Below are 15,498 nucleotides of genomic sequence, written 5' to 3' on the forward strand. Positions count from 1 at the left end.
TGGGTTGTTTTTTTGTTTCCAATCTTTGGGACTTGTTTGACAAGTCTTTTTTTTTTGGGGTTCGGTTTGATGTATTTTTGGGTTTATGAGGTTTTTATTCAAAATACTACACACATTTTAAAACTGTATAAAGATGGTGGTGTGTTTGTATATGTCCATCTAAACTTCTTGTTATTGGTTTATCAAAAAAAATATTCCATTAACATGAAAGTAAACAAATACGTTTGGTAACTACAATAAGTCTATTTTAAGTTTAACACATGAACTCCACTAGCACATTGTGACAAGTAATTTACAAATGAATCATTTTTAAAGAACCTTTTAAAAGAAATACCTAAACATAGTAGCACTTTTTGAAAAAGAACCTGATAGCACTTGCTAAAAGTACATAAAAACAACAACAATGACAGGAGTTGATTACATAATTCGTTTGATTTCTGTTAAATACCAAATACTAGTGGTTTGCCGGCGCTACGCGCCGGATTTTTATAATAATTTAAATACATAGTTTAGCTATTAAAATGTATTTTGTTAAATTTTTCAAATTTTATTAATATTTTAAAAACTATTTGTCAAAATTATAAAACTATTTTAATTTTAGGTTTAGTTCCTACATCATTGATTATTAGGTTTAGAGAAATGGAATAGTTAGTAAAATATAATATATGCATGAAAGTCGTATTAATATTCACATAAAATATTTTATAACTTGAGGTATTAGTTTTTGTTGTTTTGCAAAGACTTTGTAATAGTTAATCTTATATTTTGGAAATGGTCAATCAAAACAAAAATATTTTCCAAACCACCAATACTCTAAAATTGTGTATTATAAAAGGTTGTATTAACTCTTTTTATTATAAAGCATCTAAAATTATAAAATCAATGTGATATATATTTAATAGACGAATTATCCTATTTTGACTATTATATAAGTATATATAAATTTGTGACTTTAATTATATAGATATAAAACCAAATTAATTACATATTACTTGTTGTTTCATTAAGATAACTAATTTAAATCTATATATGGAAAACTTGATTACCATAAATTACATAGTTTTTGCTTAACAAATGATTTCATAAAAATATTTTTTTAATTAAAAATTATGTTAAAGTATAGAAAAAAACTAATAAACTCATGAATGATCATGAATAGAGTGTGTACTGGATTATTTTATAGATCCAAATATAATTATATTCTATATCGTAAGTAAAATTTGAACTTATGTTCAGAAATTTATCAGTAAAAATCTTAATATCTACAAAGAAATATAGCAGATACTGAAATGACCTTTTAACATATACTTTATCTTCAAAATTTAAATAATGGAATAAAATATAAACATGTATCCTTTAAATTAACTACCATTTTCTATCTTTTTATTTATTATATAAAACACGTTCATAATTATATTTTATTGTGCTATAAAATTGTAATTATATTTTTAAAATACTATATAATTTCCGGTGCATATAATTTTCTTGTATATATTTTGAATATTATTACACCATTTAGCTATTTTACTTTAATGACATATATAATAAATCTATATGCATAATGTTTAGCTTGCTTTTTATTTAAATTTTAATCTTGTATGATTGTTGTATATTTATTAGGTACACGTACGTGTTTTGAAAATAATTTTATCTATTCTTTTTTTTAAATTGTATATATTCAAATTTTAAGTATCACAATAAATTTTTGATAAACTTAACTAATAATAAATAGGTTTTCCAAACAATAAAAATAAATATTGTTTTGCTATTGTTGTTTCATTTTTATATTAATATATTTGGAATAGAGAAGATTGAGTATTAGATACATGCTTCAACTTGATTTAATTAGTTATAATTTGTGGTCGTGAAATTGATAAGCATGTCTAATACTTTGTAGAGAATGTTACGTTAACACTGTTTTGAAAGTAGATAAATTTCGACTTCCTGTTAAGTGAATAGGAAATGATGGAAATAACATTAGTGCAGAGAATGTTACGTTAACACTGTTTTGAAAGTTGAAGTGATCAAGACAAATGTAGATCTTTACGTTATACAAATGGAACTTTACCCCAAGTAACGAATCAAATGGGAGACTGTTGTTACAATCTTAAAGAGCTTTTGACACCTCGTCACATGTTACATTCAGTGCTATTAAGAAGATTATATGGTCTGGTAATTCCTTGGATCAACCACCATGTTCTCATTCTCAGCCAGAGGCTCCAATGACGGTTAGACAGGTTCCTCTGGAGCAGAACTTTCTGAACTGCAACCAAGCAGATGCTCCATCCGATATTTGTTCACTCTGTTTAGTACCATGAGATTAAAATATGGAAAACAGAAAGTTCAAACGTAGATTGATGTCAGATAATGACGTTGTAAAAAGTTATATACACCTTAATGAGTTTGTTTTCACAGATCCACCTTGATTCTTTTTTTCAGTCTTAGACCTTTTCTGATTTCTTCGCCTTCTTGCTCACAGCCGCAGAGGCGTCAACTTCATGCAGTTTGATTTCTTTTCCCGACCATTGATATGTAGCTAAACGCTTTTCCTCGAGCTTCACTATTTGTTCTTGTTCGTTGTCCATTAACCTGCTGCTCCACTCCTCTGCTAAGCCTTATTCCTTTTCCATTAATCTATTTAGATAGAAAGATTCGTAGAAAGCGTAATTTAAAGGCAGACGTGGTGGTTCGCGATAGTTAGCTTCTCGTCAAAGAGTCGACGCCTTTCTTCACATGCCTAGCCTCCCAGAAGGCGGTGCTTGAACAGCGGCCAGATATCAAATCGCCAAGAAGGGTGAATGAATTGGCCATCGTCGGAGTCGGTAATTAGCAGAGAGTATTCTTCTATGTTTCGTTGAGTTTGTGCTGTTCATCGTAGGGAGCTTGGAGATTTATAGTCGCAGCTTTCGTCAGTTACCAAGTGAGATGATGAGCTCAATTGAATGCTTGAGAGGGGTCGATTGAATGCTTCAGAGAGGATTAGTGGATTAATGACGTTAAATATAGGTTTAAAGGACGTATTAATTAGAACGTTAGAAGTAACGAAAAGTTGATCGGCGTCGTCGTCTGAATCGCAGGTTGAGTGAAAGTCAAAACTTAGATTTAATTGGACTAGTACAAAACGTGTGTCTAAATGCCCAAAACAACATATCTATAAACTAAACTTTAAACACAACATAAAAGCCCACACAGCAAAAGCAAAACGATATTCGCTAGTTTAATATTTTAGGAGGATGCCAGCTGTCCTGTTTTGCCCTATGCAGATTGCTGATGTGGCTTAATGAGGAGAGACTAAAGTCTCCTTTATTATATAAGATAATTCTCCTTGTGGGCCTTCGATCTCAAAAAACGGGCCAAAGAAAACCCATTTCCCTAATCACCTTGAGCATTTTCTGGTATACATGGACCGTGGATCTCTCGCTGATGTTACAAGAGACGAGTGAAAACAATTCTCAACCATATCTTGCTGTTCTCTATAAATAGGCCCGTAGATTTCCCTAATCATATCCAAGGTTGCTGTTAGCTGTAATCAAAAGATAAAAAATCTTTTAATCTTTTACCCCTCTTTTGTGTTCGTAGGTTTTGTAAGGCCTTGTGTACCTCCTACCTGCACAATGAGAAGCATGTCAACACAGAGAGACGTTAAGCCATCAAACCTTCATGTGGAACCATAAAGAAGAAGTCAAAAATCTCAGACTTTGGTGTCAGTGCAAGTATTACATATCGGTATGAAAAGCATTTTCGAATCTTTTTCGATTTCGTGACAGTGACACCAAAACACACTCCTGAACACGACTCCTTGATTATATTTGTCCTTGTTTAATAGCCTGAGCACATATGATTACTGGCGTATTAGTATAAGATAATACAGTTATTGATAATTATAAGAGAAAATTATATTACACAAAGTCAAGGTACATTTTATTTAAGAACACACACAAACATGACATGAAATTACTCTCAAATAAAAAAAACACACACAAAATAACACATGACATCACTCAGGGGAAATAAAACACACAAAAACAACACATGACATCACTCAGATTTCCAAAAGCAAGAACCTTACATCAAAGGAACAAGCTACTTTATTATTACAACAATGCATTTCAGGACATGACTCAGAACTTCAAACCGGAATCTTTGAGTTTCTCCTCCATGATAATGTCGATTTTGTTCCCCATCTCTGGAGTTAGATAATTCTTCCAGTCACCAACTATCCCTTTGCGGAAATGGTTCTTGTAGTCAATGCCATTGATCGATTTTCCTGTCTTGTTAACCTCCAAGCTGCTGAGGCTAGGCAGAGAGCACATCTCCAAGATCTCATCCACAGCTCCATTGTTTACTTCTTCCTCAGAAAAGGGACAACCCAAGAACTCCGCAAGTTTCTTGACCTGACCATGAGGATCTGTCTTCACTTCATCGTACCTCATAAACATAACACGCTTAGGGTTTTCCAAGCTAGCTTTCCAGTAACTCAGGATATGATCCCAATAGGGACCAAACAAACAAACCCCGCTACAAAAGGACTCGAACATAGACTCAAGAATGCTTCTGTCCTCTTCTTTATTCAGACACCTGCATATGATATGCCAACGTGACACCAGAGAATCCTTAGCATCCCTGCAAATGTACACTACCTTGCAAGGAGAGTCTTTGAGAGCTTCTTGCAGCGTGTGGTACGGCATGTGAGTAGAGAACAGCCTTGGAGATGACGATAAGAGCTTGGTCAAGTCCGGTTTTGGGGTGTCGCGGTACAGATTCATCTCAAGAACCGGTACGAGGTTATGAGGATTGTTGGATAAAAGAGGATGTTGATCCTCAGAAGAACGGTTCTTTGATCTCTCAAGGAGGGCCACGGTGAGTGCCTTGAGCCATAAGGTACCGCATTTGGGGAAGGATGCGACGATGACATCGGTGTCTTGAGGCTGAAAACCTCTCTGGACATTGAGGACACCTTGGAGAAAGTTGTAGTAATACCAAGAACCTTGGTACTTGCAGAGGTTTCCACCAAGGTACTCTTTCTCTGAAGGAAGTGAAGAGATTAGAGTCTTGGTTTCGTCAGTTAAGTCTTCTTCTCTCAAGTTCATCCAAAACTCTTTCTTCTCCATTTCGACTTTTGTTGGTTACAGTTTGTGCGTTATCTTCAAATCCCCTAGCATCGCTATTTATATTGAAAATCTTGTATACTACCTAAAGAGGCAGTTATTAAGTATAAAGGAAAAAAAGAAAAAAAAAATAGATACCTATGCTAAATAATGAATTATTATGATAGTTTCTATATTTCTTGATTATTTTCTTACTATGAACTTAATAACATAGCAATAAATCAACAATTTAAGAAAATCATGACTTGATTAGCTGTATTAACAAGTATTTAAACTAAATAAATGTAAGTTCTATATTCCCTCTCTATTTTTCAACAAGTGTCAATTTAACATTTTTTTTCTTGTTACACAAAAAATATCGTTTTAGAATTTCAATGCATTTATACTTATTTTTAACTGAATATTAATTATAAAAAATAATTAAATTTATTTATCTAAAATAGTATTGGTTAATTAGATGTAATTAATGAAAATATAAATGTATTTTAATCTTGGAGATATCAGAGTAAAAATATAAATCCAACCTTCTTATATGTGAAAAGTGTCTAAGTGACGATCTATATAAAACGGAAATAAGGAGTTTTTTTAACCTTGGAAATATCAGAGGCCCATGAAGAAGTCCAAACTAATCCACAAAAAAATGGTGTGGCACACAGATGGATTTCCACTCAACTATTCAAATCACTATATCTGAGTGGCCACAAGGTGAAGTGTAGTGGGATGGCTTCGATCTTGGGTTTCTTAGCAATCCTAAAGTCCTCCTACCACTAGACTACCACCTCGTGGTTAAGTATTTGTTAATATGATTTTCATTTTTGTAAAAAAACTAATAAAAGCATGCATGCATTAGTTATTAATTTTGACATATGTAATAAGTGATATAAAGCAGAAGGTAGGAATAAATCTTATTCCAACTTAAATTTCGAATCATTATAAGACCTACAAGAAAACTGATCTTTTGGCTATGCCTCCTCAAAACCATGTTGTCACGGACCATCTTTCTATTTAAAACAAAATATAGAGTTAGTACATTGGACATTAAAACCTGATAATTAAAGAAGGATAATAATCTTCTTTGTCCGATAGAAATCTAAAAAGATTTCAAAGTATTTTTGTTTTATTCTGGTTCCAAGGATTCTTTTCACGTGCTACTCAATCCGTACCCCCAAGTAGCTCAGTCTTTGGCTCAGCTTGTGCGCGTCTAGCCAAGATCTAGTTGATGGTTAAATTGAATATCATAGCGTCTAGGAGGACTAGGACACAAATCACTTTAATCCAGACGTGGTATTGTTTAAGAAGGTGCAGCTTTCTTCTAGATTTCTTCTATATGGTGCAGAACTTCTTATAATAGTATAACTTTCCTGTCGCAAGTTCCATTTTAGCTAGGTTCTGCAACTTGTACTTTTTTTAAGGTAGTTAGTTTAGCATAACCAAGAAGTAAATTGTTTCTTATATTTAATCTTGTAACTAATCGTTTGGTTTCCCTGGGTAAACAGTTGGCGGGAAGGGTAATTTTACTAGTCATGTAATACTATTATATTAAAAAACTGCACATTGTTCAATCATAAAATGATTAGATTTGTATACTAACTCCCAACAATACATGTTAGTTGTTAGGTTAGTTTATAGCAAAAGCAATTTAAATTTAATCATTTTGCAAGTTGCTATAACTAACCTAACAAAAATTGTTTTCGGCAAAGCAAAAATTATTTTCCAATTTCTTCATCGCTTGGCATTGCATTCATTTGTGCTGATAAATCCTCAGTGCACCTAAATGAGTGAATGTCCTGTATCTGCTCCACAGAGAAAGGCGAAACATCCTGATTGGGTTCATCACTCTACACCGCCTGGTAAGTTAAGGACAATTTGCAAGTTGATTGCCCAAGCGGTTTTATATGCTATCGGGAATGAGAGAAACAAAAGGTTACATACTTCTGTGGCTAGGCACACTTATTTAATTACCAAGGAGATTTAAATCATTCTGAAGGCCAAGCTGTATGGAATGGATCAGGATGTAAGAAACACCAACAGGCAACAGGATCACATCAACTCAAACAACCACCGGAGACACGTACCTGCATTCATGGTTTCAAAACTTTGCGACATAAATTCCCAAGTTCAAGCCAAATTCTGAAATTGTTGTTGCACATGTGTTTTATTTTCTGCTTTTTACCTTGCCTGTGCCAGCCTATTTCTTTCTGTATTTTCTGAAACAATGTCTCTCTCGGGAATAAAGATAAAAAGGAAGTTAGTAAAAAAAGAAAAATTATTTCTCGTATCGACAAGAGACAACATCATTGACTGACTTTGTATACATATATAAGTTTACATCGATTATAAAATTAACTTTCCATTTTAAAAAGTATTATAATTTATTTTATGATTTATAAACGCAACCAGCAAAACTAACATCGATTTTTGTTTAAGATCACCTATAATTATTTTATATAAATTTTTTCTAGTTCATTGCATTGTTGTCTACTACTGGTCTCTAATGTAAGATACATAGTAATTACTGAAACAAATCTAACAGATTGCAGGTGTAAATAAAAATGACAAGGAACAAATATGACTTATAGATATTCTCAGTTCTATTTATTCGTTTATAATATATCATTTTCCTTTACTAATCTATATTAATACATTGAAACAGAAGAGGTATTGTAGCTTTAACGGTAGGAGTTTAACGCACAAAGCCGACCGAGGATTCCTCCGCTAATCGCAATTGGCAATTTCTAATATGGTTAACTAAGAGAAATGAGTAACGGTTTAAATGATCTAATAAAAACATGAGGCGAGAGAAAAATCAGGTATAAACAATTTGGGATAAGAGCCAACGTTGTCCACAGCTTGCACGTACGTAATACATACACATTATCGTTATTCTTTATCCATTTTCTATTACTGAAACCGTATCTCTTCGCTTATCTACATGCATGCGTAACTATATATACACAAACTTATCTTAATTTTGTTGTTTACTACAACGAAACACAAACATCTTGACAAGAACTCAACTCTTTGTTCTCAAGCATTGTTCAATAAACCTTTTTTATTTTTTTCATTTTGGTGTAAGACTTGAAAAAGGAAAATCAGATAACTATCATTGACGAAAAGAAAAAAGATGAGCATTCACGATGGTAGTCTCATTTGGACAACGAACGAAGATGTTGTTGAAGGAGTTTCAAGATCCTCTGCAAAAGATCCATCTGATTCAACAGAGGACGCCTCCTCTTCTTTTTCTTCAAATGGGGCTTTTGACGATTTATCAGACCTCATCTCTCAGCTACCGACCATGTAAATGACTCTATTCACTTGGCGAAACCTTTTTACTTTCCAGGTTATATAAAGAACATAAGTAATAAACCATAGGGATTGTTGCTTCTTGGATTGATCAGTATAGGGGTTAATATACAGGCAGCAACCTTGAAATATTCATCTCAACATCTCAGAATCATTTCTTCACGCTTTGATTGATCACATAAATTGTGTTGACAGTATTTTGTTTTTTGGTTGTTTTGTTTCACATAAATCATTTAGATGAATATTTTCTTATTATGTTTTCACAGCCACGAGAAGAAAGGACTTTCAAAGTATTACAAAGGCAAATCTCAGTCATTCACATCTCTAGCAAAGGTAACATGCCTTACCGATCTTGTCAAGAGAAGACCAAGAATGAAGATATGCAGGAGCTCTGGAGGGCATTTGGATCAAACCTGCAAAAGGCTATATCGAACCAACGCTACAATCTCCATGAAAGCCACAAGAACAGCATCTTCAACTCGTTCCAATTCAAGATTAATTAACCTTGAACCATTTCATGATTCAACTACATTAAGTTCAATGACATGACAATAAACTTTCCGGTTCAGTGTAACAGTGTAATCATTTGTATACAAGGTCGCCCAAGATAAATGAAAATAAAAGATAATTTAGAGTTAAAGAACGTCTTTCTCGCTACTTGAACATAATAAAAAATGCCAGAACAGATAGTACTCTGGTCTTTGGAGTCGTTTAATTGTGATAGTGATTAGCATCATCAAATCTTGTAAACAGGGGTGATACCAAGAAGGTGGAAGCATTTCCGCATCACTACAGCCGTCGCTTCACAAAGTAGGAGACGGCTTGCCTCCTCTGGCGAACCAATGACCTGTAACAAAGTAGATATTTTTAAGTGAGATTCAAATAATGGGCTATGAAGTTTGATATCACAATGTTAAATAGAAACGTAGAATGTCTTGAATCCACACCTGATGAATGGAGTAGAAGGAGGTGTAGCGTTCAGATAAGTCGTAGAGGTAGTGACACAACACGTTCGGCAACAAGTTGCTGCAAGCTTCCTCAACCGTCTGCAAATCGTTCACACATGGGTTCAGCAATTTGTTCATCTTGTTACCCAGAAAATGAAGTCAAATTTGAACGTAGTATCTAATGATCCGCATGTTTTACCTCAGCAAATCGAAGCAAGTGAAGCCCCAGTGCTCGTTCTTCAGGATGATCCAATGCTAGCTTTTCTGTCTGCAATAGAGCGGATGTTGAAACGTAAGAATAATTCTTTATCGTACGGTGTATGGTATGAGTTTATAACACAGTTTCTTAAGGTGTTTGAGGATCCCTCAGATATGAAACCACAAATGAAGAATACAAGATAACTCCATAAGGGGCTCAGGATGTGCACGAAATCAATCTTAACACTTCCCAGATTTAAACCATCACTATAGACACTGGCATGTAGTTAACAGTTAAAAACTTCAAAAAATTGTTTAAGCTTTCAAACCAAATAGATTGAGACAATGGGAAAGTTCAGTTGTAGTCAATCGGAAGAACAGAGGAACAATGAATAAAATTAACTTATGATCATGCGGCTAACATACCTTTTTCAGCTTATCTATGTCTTTGCCAGATTTTCTGATGATTGAACAGATCCGAGCATGAGCGTAAAGAAGGTAAACGGCTGTATTTCCCTGTCATGACATGTGACCAATAAGCATTGGCTAGGATGACTGCATAATGCAATTATGTAAACTAGGCGGCAAATTCCAGTACCTTGTCACTAAGCATTTGATCAAAGTTGAAAGTATAATTTGTCAATCTGTTGTTCTTCAGATCAGCATACCTTGAAAGAATATTAAACAAAACCGCATGTTAGCAGTAGCGTGAAAATATTAAAATGCCAACTATCAAAACTTCTGGTTGAAAATTCATCATACTTGTTCAGTTTGATTGAAAAAAAAAACTAAAACGAGAATAGACAAAATACTCACTTCACCGCACCGTATCCAACTGCCTCAGCTGTTTGGTCAAGCTCCTCGGGAGTCCATTCTTTGTCCTTACCTAAACGCAGAGAAACAACATATATAGGATGAACACAATAACTAGACAACGGTAATGGTTCAACAAGCTGACACAAATATAGATACCACGCTCAATAAGGGCAGTTTTACTGCGAGTCTTGGCCTCATCTAGCAAATCTACTAGGCGGACTACATCTGAAGATCGAGTTCTAAATCGCTTGCCATCATCCCCAAGGACGAGACCAAAACCAACATGATCAACTCTAGGGTAAGTTTTATCACTGTCTGGAAGCCACCCTGCTTTTCTGGCAGCCTGATTCATAGTAACAGGGTAACCACAGTTACGACTGACAGTTTTAAGCAAGACACGTCAGAAACATAAAATAAAAATATTCATCAACCCCACTTTGAAGAACATATTAAAGTGTTGCTGCTGGCCAACATCGGTAACATATACAATCCACTCAGCTTTCTCTTCATTAAGCCGATACCTGAGACAGGCAGATTTGAGTATCAGCAGAGAATTCATTATTAAACGATAGGCAAAATACAAACACAATACGTCATAATATATGAGATGTATTTTCCATTAAAAAAATGTAACTAAGATACAAATTTTATAGAAGAAAAGATAACCCACCAAAGAGCAGTCAGATCAGTTGAGGCATAGTTAAAACCACCGTCACTCTTTACAACCATGAGTGGGATGTTAAAGCCTTCAAGGAAAATCACACGAGCACCCTCACTTTCTTCAATCAACCCCTTGCTATCCAATTCCCCGATTACGTTAGCGATATAGGGGTTGTAAAAGCTTTCACCCTGGCATGAACCAATGAATTTTTCATTAACCATCCATACACCTCTTATCTTTCTAGTCTGTCTCAAAATAATATAGTATCGATATTTCTTCTTTTACCTTTTCTTCAAGCTCAACTTTAAGGCGCTGATAAACCTTAGCAAACTCAGTTCGGCTGATTTCACAAATCTTAGCCCAAGCCTTGCGGTAAATAGGATCTCCACCCTACACCGAAGAAACAGAAAAAGAAGAGAGACAATTGAGTAATTTAGATCTTGCAACCAAGGCAGTTGCATATTGAGACACTGCCAAACAGAAGAAAGCACAAATTTGGAGAAATGTTATTTACCTGTAGACGGACCACAGCCTTTTGTGCTTTTTCCTTGAAGTCCGGATCTTCATCAAATTTAGTCTTTGATTTTTTGTAAAACGTCTGTTAGATGACATATGAAAATAGAATTAAATTGATATAGTTCTTCACATATAGATTGTATTATGCAATAATAGGTACAAAGAAAAGCCATATGATGTAAAGCAACTGAACTGACCTGAAGATCTCCAATGGCTGTCTCAGTCACACTCTCGGTATCAGGAAATTTCTCAAAGAGATACTCAATGAGCATGCCAAACTGCAGAACGAAAACGGCTTTTATTTCTTTGATAAACATTGGAATAAAACAACAAAGCACTTGGTTCCAAGGGTAAGAAATTATTTGAAGAGCAGAAAAACAGCTACCTGTGTTCCCCAGTCACCAACATGGTTTCTGCGAAAAACTTCAACCTTTGAGTACTCGAGCATGCGAGCTAGAGTGTCACCGATGATGGTTGATCTCAGATGACCAACATGCATTTCTTTTGCAATGTTGGGAGAGGAAAAATCAACCACGGCTCTCTTAACTGGAAGAGTAGGCGCCCATGTGTCAATCCCATCAATAAGCATTTTTTCAATACTCTGCATATTAGAAAACATAGATTATTTATACGACTGATTAAAAAACAATTATACAAGTGAGAAAAACAGCAAGAGCACCTTAGACATCCACTTGCTTGATAGTACAAGATTAACAAAACCAGGGCCAGCTACAGAACAAGTTTCCACCATCTCAGAAGCAGGTAGATTCTTCGAAATGGCCTATATACATAAGATCCAATAATAATCTGCTACAGGACACAGAGAGCATACAAAATACCCGGAATTCTAAAGACCAAACAAACCACCAACCTGTCCAACAGCTGGAGGACCCCTGAACTGAGTTCCCTTTCCTTTAATTATGGACCATAGACCCATTGCATTGTTACTGCAGACAAGAATATGATGTTAAAAAAAAAAAATCTAATTTGACAAAACTAAAAAGGAATTTAATTTAAACTTTTCAGTTCCATTTGAAATAAGTGAAAGAGAGAGAGAGCACCATTGGTAATCTCCAGGCTTTCCAGGAAGAGAGGCAGCAACCTCTGTCTCAACACTAGTACCATCAGGAACCGTTATTCTCAGAGACGCATCAAAAAGCTTCTCGACCTCGCGTTTTAGATTCCCCGTGAACTCTTGACTCTGTCACATCACTCAAAAATATCAGTTAATGAAACGGTGAAAGAAGATTACTATATCACACAGTCTCCTGGATTAAAAAGAAAACACTTTCTCATGGATTAAAACAAAGAACTTACAGCTGCCATGGTTGCCACTGACTTTGATCTGGTTGCAAAAGCAAGTCTCCTACTCGTCCCTCTCAATACACCTGTCTAGGTTACAAAACCACACAAGCCGAATCAGTACAAGCAAAATAGCAAACTCCATTAAAAAAAAAAAAGAAGAAGCAAGTTTCATCAAAGCATTGCCACACATCATGGTCAAATAAAAACTAAACCAAACTAAACGTTTCTCTTCGACAAAACACTAAAGCTTGCTAAGAAAGCTAATCAAACGCATTCTCAAAATTTCAATCAAAATCCGGCAACACTGAGAAAAAAACAGAACATGCTCACAGTACGATGATTAGAAGCAAAAATCGACTCTCTCAACACTCTTTATCTTAACAAATATTGCAATTGAAATGTCACTATATGAAACTGAAGCTCGAGAAGCAATTGCGAGAGCATAAGCCAACAGAGATAACGACCGAGAAACGGGAAGATTAGAGCTTGGAGAGAGGATTTTACCAGAGAGAGAAGAAGAAGAAGAGGACAAATAAGCTGAGTGAGGAGAACGAGAAAGAGGATTGAAGGAGCAGAGAGATGACGGCGGTGTAGCTGTAACCGGGAAAAGGGTTAGCCTTACTGCCATAGCTCTAATAATCTCATTTTCCTACTTTTTTTTTTCCTTTTTTATTTTTCTTAAAAGAAAAAAATAATTTTTTAAAGCGAATCAGGTGTTGGGCCAGGCCCAGTATGTAAATTAGGTCATTTCAAACGCGAACGTGATTTGGCGTTTCAAAAAAAAAGCGGCTGCGATCGCCAGATCAGGGAAGCGCACAAAACAACGGGGAATTCACAGAGTCGAGGAGGGACAAGAAGGGAGGAGAGATCGTACCACGGTGAATGATATCAAAGGATCGGCGGAAGACGGCGGCAGGAGGAAGGAGTAGAGCCAGTGGCGAGAGATGTATCGTTACGGTTTTAGATACTGGAAGGGCTAAAATGAGTTAGAAGTTAGAGCATCATTAACGCAGGTCCTTAGCTGGAGTTTTTAAGAAAATTAGGCAATTAATTAAATGAAAACAAAAAGAAAATTGTATAACCGATCTTTAATTCATAGTTTTTGCAACCGATCACAAAGCAGGTCCTTAGAACACGTGTCAGGCAACCAAGCCTTTTTGATTTTTTGTTTTGATTTTTCTTTTTTTCTTTCTTTTCTTTTATTTTCTCTCATATTTTCTTGTGTTCTCCTTCAAGACGACGACGACTGCGTTCATGAAAGAGGCCTCTCCACCGTTCAATCGGCGTCTCCACCGTTCAATCGACGTCTCTTCCGTTTAATCGGCGTCTCCTCTGTGCAATTGACGTCTCCTCCGTGCAATCGACGTCTTCTCTGACTTTCCCTTGTCTCGTCTGCTCCGCCGCTAAAAGGCGTCTCCTTCACTGGTCTTCTCCGTCGCGAAGGAAAGTGATTGATTAGGTGGTGATTAGATGATGCCACCCCATCTCCTCTATCTTCTGATCGGTGAGATCCTTTTGATATTCACACTTAATACGATTGATTAGGTGGTGATTAGATGATGAGATTGAACCTTGATTTGAATTTTTTTAGGGAGGAGGCAGATGGAGTTCGATCCTTGTTGGCTAATTACGTGGTGATAGATGATGAGATTGAACCTTGTTGGCTAATTAGTGAGGCTTGTTCTTGTTCTTGTTAAAAACAAGTGTTCTGTTTTCATTTAAGTTAAAATGTTGGCTAATTAGTGTCGCTTGTTCTTGTTGTGGTTTCCGTTTAAGTGGCTTGTTCTTGTTCTCTTTTAATTGTGTTGTTGCTTTAAGTGTATTGTTCTTGTAAGGAAGAATCTCTGTTGGTGTTGTGTAATGAAGAGTCTCTGTTGTTGCTTTAAGTGTATTGATCTTGTTATATTTTTTTGTGCTCTTTTCTTGTGTGTAAATGCAGGTAACATGCACAAGACGAGTTATGAGCTTGGAAGAGATGAGTTGGAGGAGATGAGTTGGAGGAGATGAGTCATGAACCCCTAATTTTATTTTTTTAAAAACCCCTAATTAAGAAACTTCCAATAAAGCATAAAATCTATGGGATTCTTAACTACATTTCTTAAATAACTTTTATTCTTAAATTAATCACTAAGAAACCCAAATGGGGTTATAGCAATAATAGTGCTCTTAGAACTTGGAAGCTCACGTTTTGATATTTATTTCCACATTTTCTTAAAATTATACCTTGTCAACCAAATCCATTTGACTCTTTGAACCGATTGTGGGACCCGAACCGACCAATAGTCAGATATATGAACCAATGTTTTGAAAATTCATATATTCAAATTCAACCGGTTGGACCGAGAAATCAGTCAATAATTTTAAATCATGTTTTGACCAAAAAAATAAAAAAAAATTAAATCATGTCATAAATTGTATTTTCAGTTTAGTTATCGATGTACAATAAAAAATTTGTTAGAAAATAAATGTCATTTTAATTTCAACAAAAATTTATAAATAATAGTTTTTAATTAGTTGAAATATTTTTATGTGTATAGTTTATGATTTTGAAAATATACTGTTTTGTAATTTGTTTGCACAAATCTAAAACAACAATGACCATGTAACATAATGAATATTTAATTATTATCAAAGCAAATGTTAT

The 15,498-nt window shown here is 35.0% G+C and overlaps 3 protein-coding genes across 7 annotated transcripts; 1 reads left to right on the plus strand and 2 right to left on the minus strand.

Annotated features, from left to right (window-relative positions):
- Positions 1–3,899: 3,899 nt before the first annotated feature.
- On the minus strand, positions 3,900–5,158 carry LOC106444287 (cytosolic sulfotransferase 3-like). The gene has a single exon (XM_013885777.3). It carries the CDS (start codon positions 5,109–5,111, stop codon positions 4,122–4,124), a length of 990 nt encoding a protein of 329 aa, XP_013741231.1. The 5' UTR covers positions 5,112–5,158; the 3' UTR covers positions 3,900–4,121.
- A 2,855-nt stretch (positions 5,159–8,013) lies between these two features.
- LOC106444264 lies at positions 8,014–9,051 on the plus strand. Its single transcript, XM_013885760.3, has 2 exons — positions 8,014–8,405; positions 8,678–9,051. Exons 1-2 carry the CDS (start codon positions 8,233–8,235, stop codon positions 8,958–8,960), a joined length of 456 nt encoding a protein of 151 aa, XP_013741214.2. The 5' UTR covers positions 8,014–8,232; the 3' UTR covers positions 8,961–9,051.
- On the minus strand, positions 8,953–13,852 carry LOC106444245 (arginine--tRNA ligase, chloroplastic/mitochondrial-like). Of its 5 annotated transcripts, XM_048742370.1 has the most exons (19): positions 13,406–13,497; positions 13,359–13,375; positions 12,867–12,937; positions 12,611–12,750; positions 12,421–12,496; positions 12,229–12,330; positions 11,935–12,150; positions 11,747–11,827; positions 11,548–11,631; positions 11,319–11,423; positions 11,043–11,221; positions 10,809–10,893; positions 10,529–10,715; positions 10,373–10,442; positions 10,155–10,224; positions 9,983–10,072; positions 9,558–9,626; positions 9,359–9,457; positions 8,953–9,258 (listed from the first exon to the last, which is right to left on the minus strand). In XM_048742370.1, the coding sequence occupies exons 1-19, from the start codon at positions 13,480–13,482 to the stop codon at positions 9,148–9,150; spliced, it is 1,929 nt and encodes a 642-aa protein (XP_048598327.1). In that variant the 5' UTR covers positions 13,483–13,497; the 3' UTR covers positions 8,953–9,147. The 5 variants fall into 5 exon arrangements, with proteins under 5 accessions (XP_048598327.1, XP_048598330.1, XP_048598335.1 ...); XM_048742373.1 differs by lacking the exons at positions 13,359–13,375; positions 13,406–13,497 and adding an exon at positions 13,729–13,852; XM_048742378.1 differs by lacking the exons at positions 13,359–13,375; positions 13,406–13,497 and adding an exon at positions 13,729–13,852 and having other exon boundaries at positions 12,867–12,941.
- Positions 13,853–15,498: the final 1,646 nt, after the last annotated feature.

The sequence above is a fragment of the Brassica napus genome, chromosome A1 (assembly GCF_020379485.1).
Source record: "Brassica napus cultivar Da-Ae chromosome A1, Da-Ae, whole genome shotgun sequence".
Lineage (NCBI taxonomy): Eukaryota > Viridiplantae > Streptophyta > Magnoliopsida > Brassicales > Brassicaceae > Brassica > Brassica napus.